This window comes from Penaeus monodon, chromosome 16, assembly GCF_015228065.2.
Source record: "Penaeus monodon isolate SGIC_2016 chromosome 16, NSTDA_Pmon_1, whole genome shotgun sequence".
Lineage (NCBI taxonomy): Eukaryota > Metazoa > Arthropoda > Malacostraca > Decapoda > Penaeidae > Penaeus > Penaeus monodon.
In genome coordinates, this window is record NC_051401.1 from 8297196 (window position 1) to 8312385 (window position 15190).

Consider the following 15190-nt stretch of genomic DNA (forward strand, 5'->3'; position numbering starts at 1 on the left):
GGGAATTAATTCAAGCTGAAAAGTTGAATAATTGTATTGATTATGGATGGCACAATGATGTACATTGAAAATCTGATGTCTGACTTTTCATAAATGTCATGTTACAATCTTCCAGAACAATTAAAGAATGTAGGCATCAAGTGTATTAAGAAATGAAATCACACAGTAGTTTATAATAATGTACTTCTTTATTCAAATATACAACATTATGAACTTAGGTAAATCTTGGCCTTTGCAGAAACAAAGAACTGAAAAGTTGGCGGGCAGAGAGCAAGCAGAAACAGCAGCGGCGCCATGGCCACCCAGGGTTACAGTCAGGATGAGTCCAGTGCGGACCGAAATGTTGAGATCTGGAAGATCAAGAAACTAATCAAGAGTCTGGAAATGGCCAGGGGGTGAGTCCATTCTGGATGCTGGTTGATCTTTATATTTTAGTAGTAGATAACTTATGTGTGTATTATTTTCACTATTATGAATCTATTCACGTCTGCCTTATTGATGTAATTATGTCGGTATATAATTATTTTCAGTTGCAAAATGTTGAACATCTTTCTTTGCTTTCCAGGAATGGCACTTCTATGATTTCCTTAATCATCCCCCCAAAGGATCAGATTGCCCGAGTAAGCAAGATGTTGGCAGATGAATTTGGTACAGCGTCCAACATCAAATCTCGAGTAAACAGACTATCAGTCTTGTCCGCTATCACATCTGTACAGCAGAGGCTCAAACTCTACACTAAAGGTGCATAGTTATGTTATTTGACCTTTTTTTTTTTTTTGTCAGTTTCTCTTTTTTATTTTTATTTTTTTTCATTATTACACAAAAGTATCTATATGCTACTCTTGGCCATTAGATATGCATTTGATTTCATTCTGTATATGATTTTGTTACTTTTGTTAGAATTTTTTCTCAAAGCCTTAATATTTCAACTTCGTTTCCATCTCAGTTCCGCCCAATGGCCTGGTGATTTACTGCGGTACCATTGTCACAGAGGAAGGAAAGGAGAAGAAAGTCAACATAGATTTTGAACCTTTTAAACCAATCAACACATCTTTGTACCTATGTGACAATAAGGTGAGCAGGTAGCTGAACCTAGCTGATAAGAAGGGTGTTGTAAATTCACTTCCTCATTGAATAGTAAATTACTTAGACTAGCTTCATTTGAGTTTTCAGAACCACAAGCTGGCTGCTTATTTAGACTTTATGTGAATATTTTATTATAATAGTGATAAGAGTTTTATAATGAATGGCAGTATACATTCTCTTTGGAATGATTGCAGAATTTTAAGTAATTCTGGTTGTGAATTTCTTGAGATGTCGTCTTTAATAAAAAATTATATTTTCAGTTCCACACAGAGGCTCTTTCTGCATTGTTGGCAGATGACAACAAATTTGGCTTCATTGTTATGGATGGTAACGGAGCACTTTTTGGCACATTGCAAGGCAACACGCGAGAGGTTCTACACAAATTCACTGTTGATCTGCCGAAGAAACACGGTTAGAAAAATTATTTTTGTTCATTCCATTTTTATTGTTGTTGTAACTCCCTGGTGCTGGACTGCTTGTTACAGCAGGGCTTATTTTTTGAATTTTTATTTAAAAAATTATACAAATCACTCAGATGATGCATCTATTTACATTAGTTCCTTCAGATGCATGCAAGTGCTTGCTACAATATTCTTAATAAATCTGACTTACTCTGTAAGTTGAAACTGGAAATGTTGAAATATAAGGATGTGTGTTGATCCCTTATCTTCACATATGAACTGCCATTTTATTTGTTCATGCTACCTTTATAGGTTGGATTGTTCAGATACCTACTCCTCAGCTTCTGTTTTTTCTTATAATAAAGACAGCTAGATATGTATTTGAGGCAGCTGTGGCAGTGATAAGATATGAAATAAACTTGGAAAATAATTCTTTACAATATGGCCATCCATGAAATGCACTCTTCCATTCAGGAGGTGTATGTGATAGAATGTTTAGAAATTAATCCTTTATGATTATGGCTGTTAGAAAGATTGTATGCAGTGTTGCAAAAATCTGTTTGTAACAGTTCTTCTGAATGTTTAATTAGTTTCATTATAATATAGAGAGTAAAGAACAGATACTTTTATCACATCTTGTCAAAAAGCTTAACTCTTTAAAGAGAAGTAATATAGCCTTCATTTGTATTCATAATATGTGAATGAATGAATTAATTCTTTATACAAAATTAAAAGCTGTATGGTTCACCAGGTCGTGGTGGTCAGTCTGCACTACGTTTTGCACGTTTACGAATGGAGAAGCGGCACAACTACGTGAGAAAGGTGAGATCCCTTGTATTTATTCTTGTACCTCTTAGCTATATATTGTCTCCCTTTCTGACTGACTCTTGCCTCGTTGCAAAGGAGATTTGTGTGTTTCACATTTTCGTTAAAAGAATATTAACAGGATTTTGAAAGCATCTTCTGCTTACTGGGAAATATAAATTCAGTAGACTAAGAAAAGTAGTTTAAAAGTAAATTAGGTGTAAATTTAAAATTATGAAAGTACTTTAAAGAATTACCATTTAGTTTTCAAGACTAAGTGTAACTGGAATAAGCTTGTTCCTGCTTTTGATTCACATTCATATTTCTTTCCACTAACTTCTTTTTGTGTGCCACCTGCACTGTGGAAAGTTGATGGTTATGGGTCCCTACTTAAGGGCGACGTCGGTTGTGCATTTCCTCTGGTGACGGAGATTGCAGCTGGGCCGTACCTGGGAGGTGTCAGCTTCTGCAGAGACTTAAGATGCAGTATGAGAATGCTACACATAGATCCCAATTTAGATTTACATTGTGGAACTAAGCTCTTCATATTTGCATACTTTGCTGTTATGTGTTTAGAAGAAAAAGCGATAGTTACATGTATTGTCTAGTTATCAGAATTGTTTGGAGAACTTGCAGGGTTACAGGTTCTCTTTCTACCTGTCTAATCTATTTTCCCAAAAAGTTGAGATGTTTCATGCAGAGTCAAAATGATAAGATTGTTCTTTGTATTCTCTGATGGGTTAAGATTGAGAGACTAAATGTAAAAGGAATTTGTATCAACTGATATTCATTATAGTGTTTGATTAAAAAATCATAAATATTTACTTCAAAGGTGTCTCATATATGTGTGGGGGGGATGAGGGATTAAATTTTTTTTAAGTGTCTAAACAATTTTATTAAAATGCATTGTCTTATGTAGGTGGCAGAGACTGCAGTGCAACTTTTCATCTCCAACGACAAGCCCAATATTGCAGGGTTGGTATTAGCGGGGTCTGCAGATTTCAAGACTGAACTTTCACAGTCAGATATGTTTGATCCGGTAAGTTATCCATCTTTATCATTTTATGGACAATGCAGAGGTGAAATTACTTCATATATATATATATGTATATATATATATATATATATATATATATATATATACATATATATACATATATATACATATATACATACATATACATATACATATATAATATATATGATATAATAATATATTTATACATATTTATGTATATATGTGTATGTATATGTGTATATGTATATATATATATATATACGTATATGTATATGTATGTATATATGTATATATATGTATGTGTATGTGTATATATGTATGTGTATGTGTATATATGTATGTATATATATGTATGTATATGTATACATATGTGTGTATATGTATACATATGTACATATATATGTATACATATGTATGTATATATATGTATATGTATAAATATGTATGTATATATATGTATACATATGTATGTATATATATGTATGTATCTATATGTATATGTATATATGTATATGTATATATATGTACATGTCTATGTCTATGTATATATTTGTATATATGTGTGTATATGTATATGTGTACATATATACGTACATATGTATGTACATATAAGTATATATATATATATATATATTATATATATATATATTATACACACAGATTATAGAGTTTTTATGGAGTGGGTGCATTCATGTATGTTGTGAATGAAGGAGAGTGGAAGTGTGACATTGAGTTTGTGAGTGTGAGGGAGGGTGTGAGAGTGGAGTTATCTTTGTATTTTGTTTGTGAGGAGGAGAGACATATGAAGCACTGCCACAAAAGGAGTAGCAAAGTGATGTTCCAAATTCAGTTAATTCCTCACTAGACATAGAAATTAAATGGGTTTCAGTTTTTACCATGTCCAGTAGGGAACTTTTGCTAAATCAAAGATTTCATTTTATTCTCTTCCAGTTATGTTAGTTTTCAATTTTATCTGTGCTTACATATTAGTGTGCATTTTTGTTCAGTAATTTTATAGGTGTGTTATATATTCATAATGTGAGTTTTATAATGTCAGATTTTTTCTTGTAACTACATGACATATAATGTCCATGCTTAATTTCTTTTATTCTCGTTGCAGAGGTTACAATCCAAGGTGATAAAGTTGGTAGATGTTTCATATGGAGGAGAGAATGGTTTCAACCAGGCCATTGAACTAGCAGCAGAATCCCTGGCAAATGTCAAGTTTATCCAGGAAAAGAAACTTATTGGTAAGGATTGAGGATTTCATTCGGTTCTCTCCCGAGCGTCCACATCTTCCTCCTTATTCACTCCAAATGATGTCCTTGTCGACAGATTACTTGTCTAAACCGCCTCGGCATCTTACCCTTTCTTGTCAAGCTCTCCTTTTATTTCTTCATATTTTTTTTTTCATGTATTATCTTCCTCCAGCTGCTACATATCTTCCTCCTTCACTGTTTTTCTTCTCTCTTCTTGTTTCCTCCTTCCCCTTCCTGTTCTCCTTTCCTTTTCTCCTCCCTTTTTGTTCTCCTCCTCCCCCTTTTAGGTCTCCTTTCCTGTTCTCCTCCTCCCCCTTTTAGGTCTCCTTTCCTGTTCTCCTCCTCCCCCTTTTTGGTCTCCTTTCCTGTTCTCCTCCTCCCCCTTTTTGGTCTCCTTTCCTGTTCTCCTCCTCCCCCTTTTTGGTCTCCTTTCCTGTTCTCCTCCTCCCCCTTTTTTGGTCTCCTTCCTGTTCTCCTCCTCCCCTTTTGGTCCCTTCCTGTTCTCCCTCCCCCTTTTGGTCTCCTCTGTTCTCCTCCTCCCCCTTTTTGGTCTCCTCTCTGTTCTCCTCCTCCCCTTTTTGGTCTCCTCTCCTGTTCTCCTCTACCCCTTCCAGTATACTCCTCACATTTTCTCTTCCTCCACATTTCTCTTCCTCCCCTTTCTCCTCCTCACATTTTTCTCCTTTCCTTTTCTCCTCCACTTCCTCTCCTCCTTTCCTTTTCTCCCTCCCCTCCCTTTCCTTCCTTCCTTCCTTTTCTCCTCCTCCTCCTCCTTCTTTTCTCCTCCTCCTCCTCCTCCTCTCCTCTCTCCTCCTCCTTCCTTCTCTCTCCTCCTCCTCCTTCCTTTCTCCTCCTCCTCCTTCCCTTCTCCTCTTCCTTCCTTTCTCCTCCTCCTTCCTCTCTCCTCTCCCCCTCCTCCTCCTCCTCCTCCTTCTCCTTCTCCTTCTCCTCCTCCCCCTTTTTGGTCTCCTCCTGTTCTCCTCCTCCCCCTTTTTGGTCTCCTCTCCTGTTCTCCTCCTCCCCCTTTTTGGTCTCCTCTCCTGTTCTCCTCCTCCCCCTTTTTGGTCTCCTCCTGTTCTCCTCCTCCCCCTTTTTGGTCTCCTCTCCTGTTCTCCTCCTCCCCCTTTTTGGTCTCCTCTCCTGTTCTCCTCCTCCCCCTTTTCTCCTCCTTTCCTTTTCTCCTCCACTTCCTCCTCCTCCTTTCCTTTTCTCCTCCTCCTCCTCCTTTCCTTTTCTCCTCCTCCTCCTTTCCTTTTCTCCTCCTCCTCCTCCTTTCCTTTTCTCCTCCTCCTCCTCCTCCTCCTCCTCCTCCTCCTCCTCCTCCTCCTTCCTCTCCTCCTCCTCCTCCTCCTCCTCCTCCTCCTCCTCCTCCTCCTCTCCTCCTCCTCCCTCTCCTCCTCCTCCTCCTCCTTTCCCCTCTTTCCCCCTCCTCCTTTCCCCCCTTCTCCTTCCCCCTTCTCCTCTCCTTCTCCTTCTCCTTCCTCCTTCTCCTCCACCTTACTCCTCCTCCTCTCCTCCTCCTCCTCTCTCTCTTTCTCCTCTCCTCTTCCTCTTCCTCTCCATTCATCCTCTTCCTCCTCTTCAATCTCATCCTCTTCCTCTTCCTTTCTTCCTCTTCTTTCCCCTCCTATTCTTCCTCTTCTCCTTCTTCTCTCTTCTTCTTCTTCTCTCTTCTTCCTCTTCCTCTTTCCCCTCCTCCTCTTTCCTCCTCCTTTCCCCTTTCCTCCTTCTCCTCTTCCTCCTCCTCTTCTTCCTTTCCTCCTCCTCCTCCTCTCTCTCCTCCTCCTCCTCCTCTTCTTCCTCCTCCCCCTCTCTCCTCTTCCTTTCCCCCTCCTCTCCTCCTCTCTCTTCCTCCTCCTCCTCCTCCTCCTCCTCTTCCTCCTCTTTTTCTTCCTCCTCCTCCTCTTATCTTCCTTTTCTGCTGTTTCCTTCCATGTTTTTTTTTCCTTTTCTGTCTCCTCCTTCCCAGTTCTTTTCCTTTCTGCCTCCTCCTTCCATCCTTCTCTTCCCTTTTCTGCCTCCTCCTTCCCAGTTCCTTTCCTTTTCTGCCTCCTCCTTCCCATTTCTTTTCCTTTTCTGCCTCCTCCTTCCCATTTCTTTTCCTTTTCTGCCTCCTCCTTCCCAGTTCTTTTCCTTTTCTGCCTCCTCCTTCCCAGTTCTTTTCCTTTTCTGCTGCTCCTCCTTGGTTTTCCCCCTCCTCTTCGTCATTGTCCTTCTCCTCCTTTCTTTTTCCCATTCTGCATCTTGTCTTGCCTCCCACATCCCTTTGTCTCTTGCTTCTTTTGCCTCCTTTACCTTCTTCCCCCTTTACCTTCCACCCTCTTATCTTTACTTTCCACCCTCTTATCTTTACCTTTTGCCCCCTATCTCTACCTTCCAGCTCCTGTCTCTACCTTTCTGCCCCCTATCTCTGTTCTCTGCCTCCCATACCTTCTGCTTCTTACACACCTTTATCCCCTTCCCTATGCCCTTTCTCTTGCTGTTACTCTTCCTTCCTGAATCATTCTTTTTCCCCTCTACTTTTTGTTTTTCCCTCCTCTTCCTTTTATCCCAGCCAACCTCATATGTTAAGCTTTGTACAATGTTTTTTGACATAAATGAAAATCTTTTGACAGTCCTGGAATTTTCAGGTAAATTAACATTTTTCATTATCTTTCAGGCAAGTACTTTGAAGAAATCAGTCAAGACACTGGCAAATACTGTTTTGGTGTAGATGATACACTTAAAGCTTTGGAATGTGGAGCAGTCGAGATTCTTATTTGCTGGGAAAATCTTGAGATTGTTAGGTAAGTACTGTGGTATTTTGTCAAGGGACTGCTGAGCTAAGGGTCTGTTTTTGCCATATACTTCAATGTTTCTTTGTATGTTAATGTGTGTTTATTTCCTTCACTTCCCCAGATATATCCTGAAGAACCATCAAACAGGTGAAGAGACCATTATGCATCTTACGCCTGAACAGGAGAAAGACAAGACCCACTTCACCGACAAAGCCGTAAGTAGATTGAATTATGGAACTTATAAGTGTTAATTAAGATTTTTTTTAAGGTTTGAGTAAATGCCAATACTGTATTGATAGTTAATTACAAACTTTTCACTGTTGCAGACTGGAGTAGAACTTGAGTTAGTGGACTCTATGCCATTGCTAGAGTGGCTTGCCAACAACTACAAGAGCTTTGGATCCACCTTGGAAATCATCACAGACCGATCACAAGAAGGATCGCAGTATGTACGAGGTTTTGGTGGCATAGGAGGTAAGTGTTGTTCCATTTGATTTGTGATGTTGATGGAAAATGGTGAATGATGAATGATGCATTTTGATATCAGGAATATGATTGATTGATTAAAAATAGATAGTGATTAGGCTACCTTACTGGAGTTTTGTATTAATTGGAAAAGTAAATAATTTGAAGTAAATGATTTAAGTTGTAGTACATCATACAGCTAGGGGTAATGAAAAGATATTTGCATTGTTTTTTTCTCGAATAAAGTTAGATATTCTGAAAGTTTTCATAATCATATTTTACTGACAATTGTATATTAAAAGTAATGTTTTTTCAATTTATATATAATATTCAATAGAATCCTTATATATTAGTTGGACTATTCTTTTTATGTGGAAGTTGGGTATTTATTGTGCTGTTTTTTATTTCATTGAGAAAACCACGAAATTTGGATAACTGAGTACAAAAATATAAATACTATTACTCAGTCAGTTTATATTTATATGAGTGTTGTTCCCTTCCAAAAAAATCAAAAGAAAAAACTGAATGTGCCGATTGTCATTTCACATTGTACCTTGACTTTGGTAGGCATCCTCCGCTACAAGGTGGACCTCCAATGTCTCGAGGACTTGGAAGAGTTGGGAGATCTGGACCTTGATATTGATGATTACATCTAAGTAGTATCTCTGCCTTAGCGTTTGTAGGGTCAGTTGTAGGAGGGTTTTCAACGCCTTGTTTTTGTCCCCTTTTTCCGCAATATTCCCTTTAAGGTGATGTGGATTGCCTAATCTATGACTTGTCTGGCAAACTACACCTTGAAAATGAAATTATTGTCCCTGCTTTTTTGGGAGGAGGGGAGATTTAGCTCGAAGTTTTGCTAATATTTTGTACCTTAAGAAAAAGCATTGATTGATGAATTGAGAAGCTTCTTAGATTAATATTTTAACCCCTTAATGACGGTATCAGAAACCTCGGTGTCACCGACTCCGGAGGCTTTTAGCAACTGTCCTGCCGTTTAGCCCTTGAGTCCGCCAAATATAGTGGAACTTTCCACTCGGTGTGATCTAGCGCATCATGACGCCTATAACCATACCCAGCATGTTGAGTCAATTTGTTATAACGGCTATAGGTGTGGTCTGGCAGATATGGGTTAATATCTGAGTTTGTTGATTATTTTTATGATTTTTGATGTGTGAAAATTTGGGTGTTATTTGTTATCTTATGTAGTTGAAATTAACATGTGTTGCAGTGGTTTTCTCTTTTTTGAGATAAAACAATTATTTGTATTATTAAGAGTAAATATACTTTTTTTTTTTTTTTTCTTTCCAACAGCAAAAATTAAAGCAGTATACTTGTTATATGATTAGCTTATGAATATTGATTACAACAGATAATACCTTACTTTTGATTTTAATGCAGTCCAATATGTATCATTTGCTAGAGAGGCTCCACACCAATTCTGCTGATGTACAGGTCCTTGAAATCATCAGGACTGAATTCTTTACAAATATCAACAGCTTGCAAAATTCTTAATTGCCACTGAACTTCATTGGACTTTATCAATTTTTGAGAAGTGTATTCTTATATGTCCTTATTAGAAGATCTTATTTAAAGTGTTACTATGCTCGTTATTTTCTTATTAAAATTCTGACTCTATATTTCATTGAGATATTACTTATATGTACTATGTACTGTTAGTAAAAAATTCTGACTTCGAAAGAGTTTCATTGATGCAAGTCATAGAGTTACAAATGTTTGAATCACAAGTATCAATCGTGTTGTGCCATCTGTGTGATGATAAATTACACTACTGGATACTACATTTGCCCACAGCATATGGTGTCTAGTGTCATTGTAGATTTTAAACTGATTGTTACTGTTATGCTCTAGCAATTGTTCCTATTCATTCAGATTTTTTAAAATTTTTTGTTAGTACTCTAGAATTTTTTTCATTTATTTTATTTTTTTCTTTTTCTTAAAATGGTATTACAGAATTGTGTCCCATGAATGATCAAATCAGTACATAATTGAAAGGGATTTGTTATATTTCTCTTAGTCAGTTTGTTTAATTAGTTTTAAATTAATAGTTGCATTTAAGTTCCAAATTTTATATCTCGCATTCTTACAATAAATACGGAAAGCATCAAGTTGATTATTAGCCATACATATTTCACCTGTTTTCACATATTTTCAGTTAATAGTATTTTGATTCAACAGTATAATATTCATAATATCAGTAATAACAAAACTATTATCAAGAGCATTAGATTTTTCCAAAAATTAAAAGACTAGAAATCTGATGTCATATAGGGCCTATTAATTGACCCCTTTTTGGCAAAGCACTTGTGGAATGATATGCGCAACAAAATTCACAAAAGACAACAGTGGATATTACATGAATCTGGAGTAATGTGATGATTTGTCCTCTGTGATAAATTGTGGTTAAATATCAGCTGAAATGGGAACTGGACCTTTCTGCATGTGATTAATACACCAAGAGAACCTCCTCGCTATCATGTTGCTACTAACTTCAGTGTGCTTTCTTTTATCATAACTAGTTTGTTTGAATCTCCATTGTGCTTTTGAGATGTTTGTCTGTTATTGTCTGTGTGTGTGCTTGTCCTTGTGAGGGTGTGTACATTCATGGGAGTGTGGGTGTGGTGAGTATGTGTGTGCTTGTTTGCAGGCAAGCATTCATGTGTGTGTGTTTGTGTACACAAATGTGTGCATATATGGGTGCTTGTCTACATGCGTGTGCACACACACGCGAACAAATGTGCGTTCGTATGCTAGCAAGTGTGCATTAGTGTGCTTGAATGTGTGTATGATTTAGATTTACATTAAACTTTCTAAAGCAAATTGCAAGATTATTTTTGAAATTTTCAGTCAAAAAAGACTGTAAAATTAGATTTACAAGGTGTATTTGGTTTGTGATCTTTCTCATTAGGGTAACTACTTACCTAGTAAATTCATAAATAATTTTCTTTTTTGTCTTTTTTCAGGGATCTTACGTTACAAGGTTGACTTGCAGCAGCTGGCAGACCTGGAAGAAGACTTCAATGACATTGACCTGGATGACTACATGTAAATTGCAGGGACTACTCGGATTTGCGTAGGGCTCGGCAGCGGAAGGGCACAACCACCCAACCTGTGGGAGCACGCATCAAAAGAAAGCACTTTGAATTGGCAGCAGCATCAAATTTACCAACGGTGTCTGATTGGCCAGGCCTTGCACTGCTCTGTTTAGTTCCCTTGTTGAGACGCAAGTCACTCCCGAAGAACTGCTGAGAGGATGTGGTTCTTACATTGTTGCCTGACAATCAGGCTTTTTCTGTTCTATATTGTAATAAATTTTTTGGAATATTATTACCAGCATCTAATCCTGGGTAACATTAATTACAAGGTGGCACATTGTGTGGGTGCTCAGGGCAAAGGGAGGGGAGATGGCAAGGGGAAAGAGGGAAAAGGGATTTTAAAGGGGGTGGAGATATAACCGGGAGGGGGGAGGGTATTATCCAAAGGAGGTTTACATATTTTCAGGATTTATCTGTTTATTAATTTTCTTTTCAAATGTTTTTATATGCCATAAATTGCTTACTATTCAGTAGTTTTACCTTAGGCCAAGGCCTGTGGATGTAATCCAGGTATACATATTTCTTTTCCCAATTTATTCTCCGCTGCCAAACTCAAAGAGGGTGAAAAAGGCAATATCTTTCTTTTTTTTACTAGGGAAATTCTCTTATGAGATGTGGGTGTTAATGGAATGATATATTTATTGGTTGAATTGCATGCAGGGCCTCCCAAGCCAACATATTTTTGTTAGTTTTATTACACAATTAGATTATTATAATTTATTTTTCCATTAGTTCTTTTTTATCTGTAATGCAACTTACAAAATAATGTGATATTCTCAGGCCATCAACTGTTGCCCAAATAGCTGTAAATATATATAAAAAGATTATTTGTTCATAGTTTTCCAGCACATGCATAAGGGCTCTTGTATAACAGTTTGTCAGCAAAGGTCCCATATATATATATAGTTACCTCCATGGCAGAAATAGCCCTCATGAAAATTCAAATCTTAATTGAGAAATGAATTACAGATTAGTTTAATTGATTCTTTAATTCTTTTCTTTTAACTAAGATTGTCAGACAGCTGTGAGAGATATTCCATTATCGTAAGGGGTTCTCATGCAACAGGATTCGGGGAATAGCTTTCCGTGTGACTGGTTTTGTCTCAGCACTAATGGAGATGGGCCTAATGCCAGATACTTCACCCAAGAGGAGAGCCAGTGATGGCCCAAAATTCCAATTGCAAATTTTTATTGTTAATTTTTAAAATACTTTTCTGGAAGACTGCGGGTGGAATTGTGTATGGGTATGTATATTCTCCATTACCATAATGCGTTTTCTCCTCTGATACTGTGATTGCTATATATTGCTGTTGATTATTATTTTTGTTTTTTGTTTTTGTTTTTTGTTAGATGAAAAATAGTTGCAAGTCAGGGTACATTTATAAAGCTCTCATGGTGTCTTGCAATGGTAGTCAGCAACAGGACAAGGATAGATTTAAAAGGGGGGGAGGGGAGAAAAAACAAGTCATATGTTCATGTTTGTGTGATGTTTCAAGTCCATTTAGAAGGGAGAGGGTGGGAAGGGGGGGTGAAGAGAAAATGTTGATGGTAAGAGGAAGCCCAGTCCCTCCTGATTCTGATGGCCCTCCTGAGGGATTCTCAAGGTTCCATGCCTTGGGGTCCCAGGTCTGTACCGGTCTTTGTGCTCAACGCTGAGTGCCAATCAGGGTTCAGATAAATAAAAAAAAGAAAAAAAGAAAAAAATAGGATCGGCAAACTCACAGGGCCTCTCATGGCTTGGCTGACCTAGGTGGGCTGCCTGTTGTTTTGATACGGTTAATCCCCGAGTGTGGTTAATTTTTGCCAAACTGTAGCATGTTATCTGTGCCTTATTGGGTATTTTATGTTCCTGTTCCTATGGACAGGGTACAAGTATTTGCGCGAGGAAATGATGTACTTGGATGAATTATTGGCTCGTCTTGACTACAAGGTGTCTGCACATTACCTCAGTTTGCACTTCCATTTTAGGTAAAAACCTCCAGTCAAGGTTTGGACTTGTAAGTCGAGGAGTCTGTGTGCGTGGAGTGGTGGACGCATCGTGGATTACACAAGAGACTTAGACATGGATCTGCATCTATTCCATATTTTTTTATGGTGGAAATAATCTACTATGCTTTTGCCAGCACTTGACTCCTGGCACATGTGAACTTCAAATGACGATAAAATATGCATTCTGTCAAGATTATGAGGTAGGGATTATAAAGTAATGGATGATCCTGGTTCATTGCCTTGGCAATATTTAGGAAAAAGAAACAAGTAAAATAAATGAATAGAAAAAAAGGGAATAACAACTTTCCAATTTTGGAACTTGTGACATATAAAAAAGTCTGAAGAATTATTTATTTTTATTGTACTTTTTTACTAATGTATCATTTTGTGTAAATCGTATCGAACTTAAAATGTAGGTCAGTCCCTAGTGGAAGTAAAGTAAGTTCTTTTCAGAACTGGAAAATTAATTTGTATTTTTTTATTTTATCTTTATTTTTTTTGTAATGATTTTTTCTACTTACATTGGAACTCGCTTTTCTATAAAGTAAAAAAAAAAAGATTTGTAGTGTGAGGCAGCCAGTTAACGTTAATTTGTAAGTACCAACGGGCTTTAAGCAGCTCTTTGTTGATTCGTAATCTCATCATTTGCCCTCTTGTATAAAAATGCTTTAGATATTTTATGAATATCATTAAATAGTTGTAATTCTGAAATCAGAAAATCCAAATCTTCAAATAGGAAATACTGTTTGTCTCCAAATGAAAGTCCCCAGCCCAAGCCAGCCGCCAGTGTACTATTGTTTTCTCTAGGGTGTTCTTGAAGACCTGTATGGATCGGCTAATAAAATACTTTAGGGAATTTATATATTTATTTTTTTTATCCTATTGTTTTACAACCCTCCTCATTATTATTATTATTGTTAGAATTATTACTATTATTTTTTAATGATTAAGACCGGTATTATTATTATCATTTATTGTTATTATTACTATTCATTAATATTCTTAGTTTTGTTTTAAAGATATCTCCACTTTTGATTTCTGTGAGGATGAATTCGTGCTATTGAAGATAAATGTGTAACTGCTAGTGCATGTTTGGATAATGTCCCTTGGAACTGATTTAAATATGTCTGGTTTTGATCCAGTAGAATGTCCTTTTTTACAGATGGACAGTAAAAGTACTTGAACTTGTAACAATACAGATAAATTGAGAAGCAGGGGAAGGTTTGGAGATGTAGAAGAGACATGGATTTTAACTGTTTCATATATCGTCTTGGAATAGAATTCACACTTTCTCTGACTATTCTACCATATTTTCTTCCGTTGTAAATAGGTTCTAGCAAAATCTATGGAGCCCAACAAAGTGTTTTCCATATTAGCTGTTCCATTGATTTGAATAACAATGAATAAATTTCCATTTAGATGTCCTTTTTACAGACAGACAGTAAGTGTACTTGAACTGATAACTTAGATATATTGTGTTGCAGGGAAAGGTTTGGAGATGTAGGAGAGACGTGCATTTTGACTAATGCATACATCATTTAGGAATGGAATCCATGCGTCTTTCTCTGTCTTTTCTGCATGTCTCCTTAAAAATTAGTTTCTGGTAAAATCTATAAAGCCATAGAAAATGGTTCCATATTCAAGTCTCTTTCCATCTGGAGAAAGTTAAGTGATATTGATAGAATTTACTGTACAGTTCAGACATCTTTTGAAGATGGCTGGAAAGTGTAAAGTTTGTTTTGTGTGCAAAAAGGCAAAAAGGAAAAAAGTATGGCGTTCATGAGCATAATGCAGGTGGGAGAACAGTAATTACTATCAAGAATCGAATTTACAGGAAGCTACAAATTGTTTATTTCCAAAAAAATGTGACTCAAATAGATCAAAAGTATAGTTAATGACTGATTACATTGGGTGAAATGTTAGCATGTGTAAATAATCCAGGCCCATGATAAACAAATTAATAACACTTAATGAAGTACCATATTGTACAATTGTACAAATCAGGCTGGGCTTACACAGTTAAAGATGATTGCTGAACTGCTTTCTGTTTAGTTCATAAAAAAAAAATCTGTTGTCTTTACTGGGTGATAAGCAGAATTATATTTAATTCGCAGACTTGGCAATAGATCTATAGATTACAAACACAAGTTGAAAGTTTTACCTAGATAAAGAAATTCCCCAATACTTTAGTTCGACAGATATTAAGAATTACTTCATTCATTAATGATAGCAAAATACCACATTTCCTTATTTGTCAGTTTTTGCTTTTCTTTTATTA

At 36.7% G+C, this 15190-nt stretch overlaps 1 protein-coding gene across 2 annotated transcripts in view; it reads left to right on the forward strand.

Annotated features, from left to right (window-relative positions):
• The window catches only part of LOC119582491 (eukaryotic peptide chain release factor subunit 1), a 20386-nt gene extending 6614 nt beyond the window's left edge, over nt 1-13772 (forward strand). Inside the window, exons 2-13 of one of the 2 annotated variants that reach the window (XM_037930778.1) lie at nt 239-395; nt 566-741; nt 947-1074; nt 1347-1497; nt 2239-2309; nt 3211-3330; nt 4430-4559; nt 7228-7354; nt 7467-7560; nt 7672-7819; nt 8378-8494; nt 10792-13772. In XM_037930778.1, the coding sequence (XP_037786706.1) occupies nt 295-395; nt 566-741; nt 947-1074; nt 1347-1497; nt 2239-2309; nt 3211-3330; nt 4430-4559; nt 7228-7354; nt 7467-7560; nt 7672-7819; nt 8378-8466 (1335 nt within the window). In that variant the 5' untranslated portion in view covers nt 239-294 and the 3' untranslated portion in view covers nt 8467-8494; nt 10792-13772. The remainder of the gene's footprint in view (nt 1-238; nt 396-565; nt 742-946; nt 1075-1346; nt 1498-2238; nt 2310-3210; nt 3331-4429; nt 4560-7227; nt 7355-7466; nt 7561-7671; nt 7820-8377; nt 8495-10791) is intronic. The other variant, XM_037930779.1, reaches the window with a different exon arrangement.
• The last annotated feature ends 1418 nt before the right edge of the window (nt 13773-15190 follow it).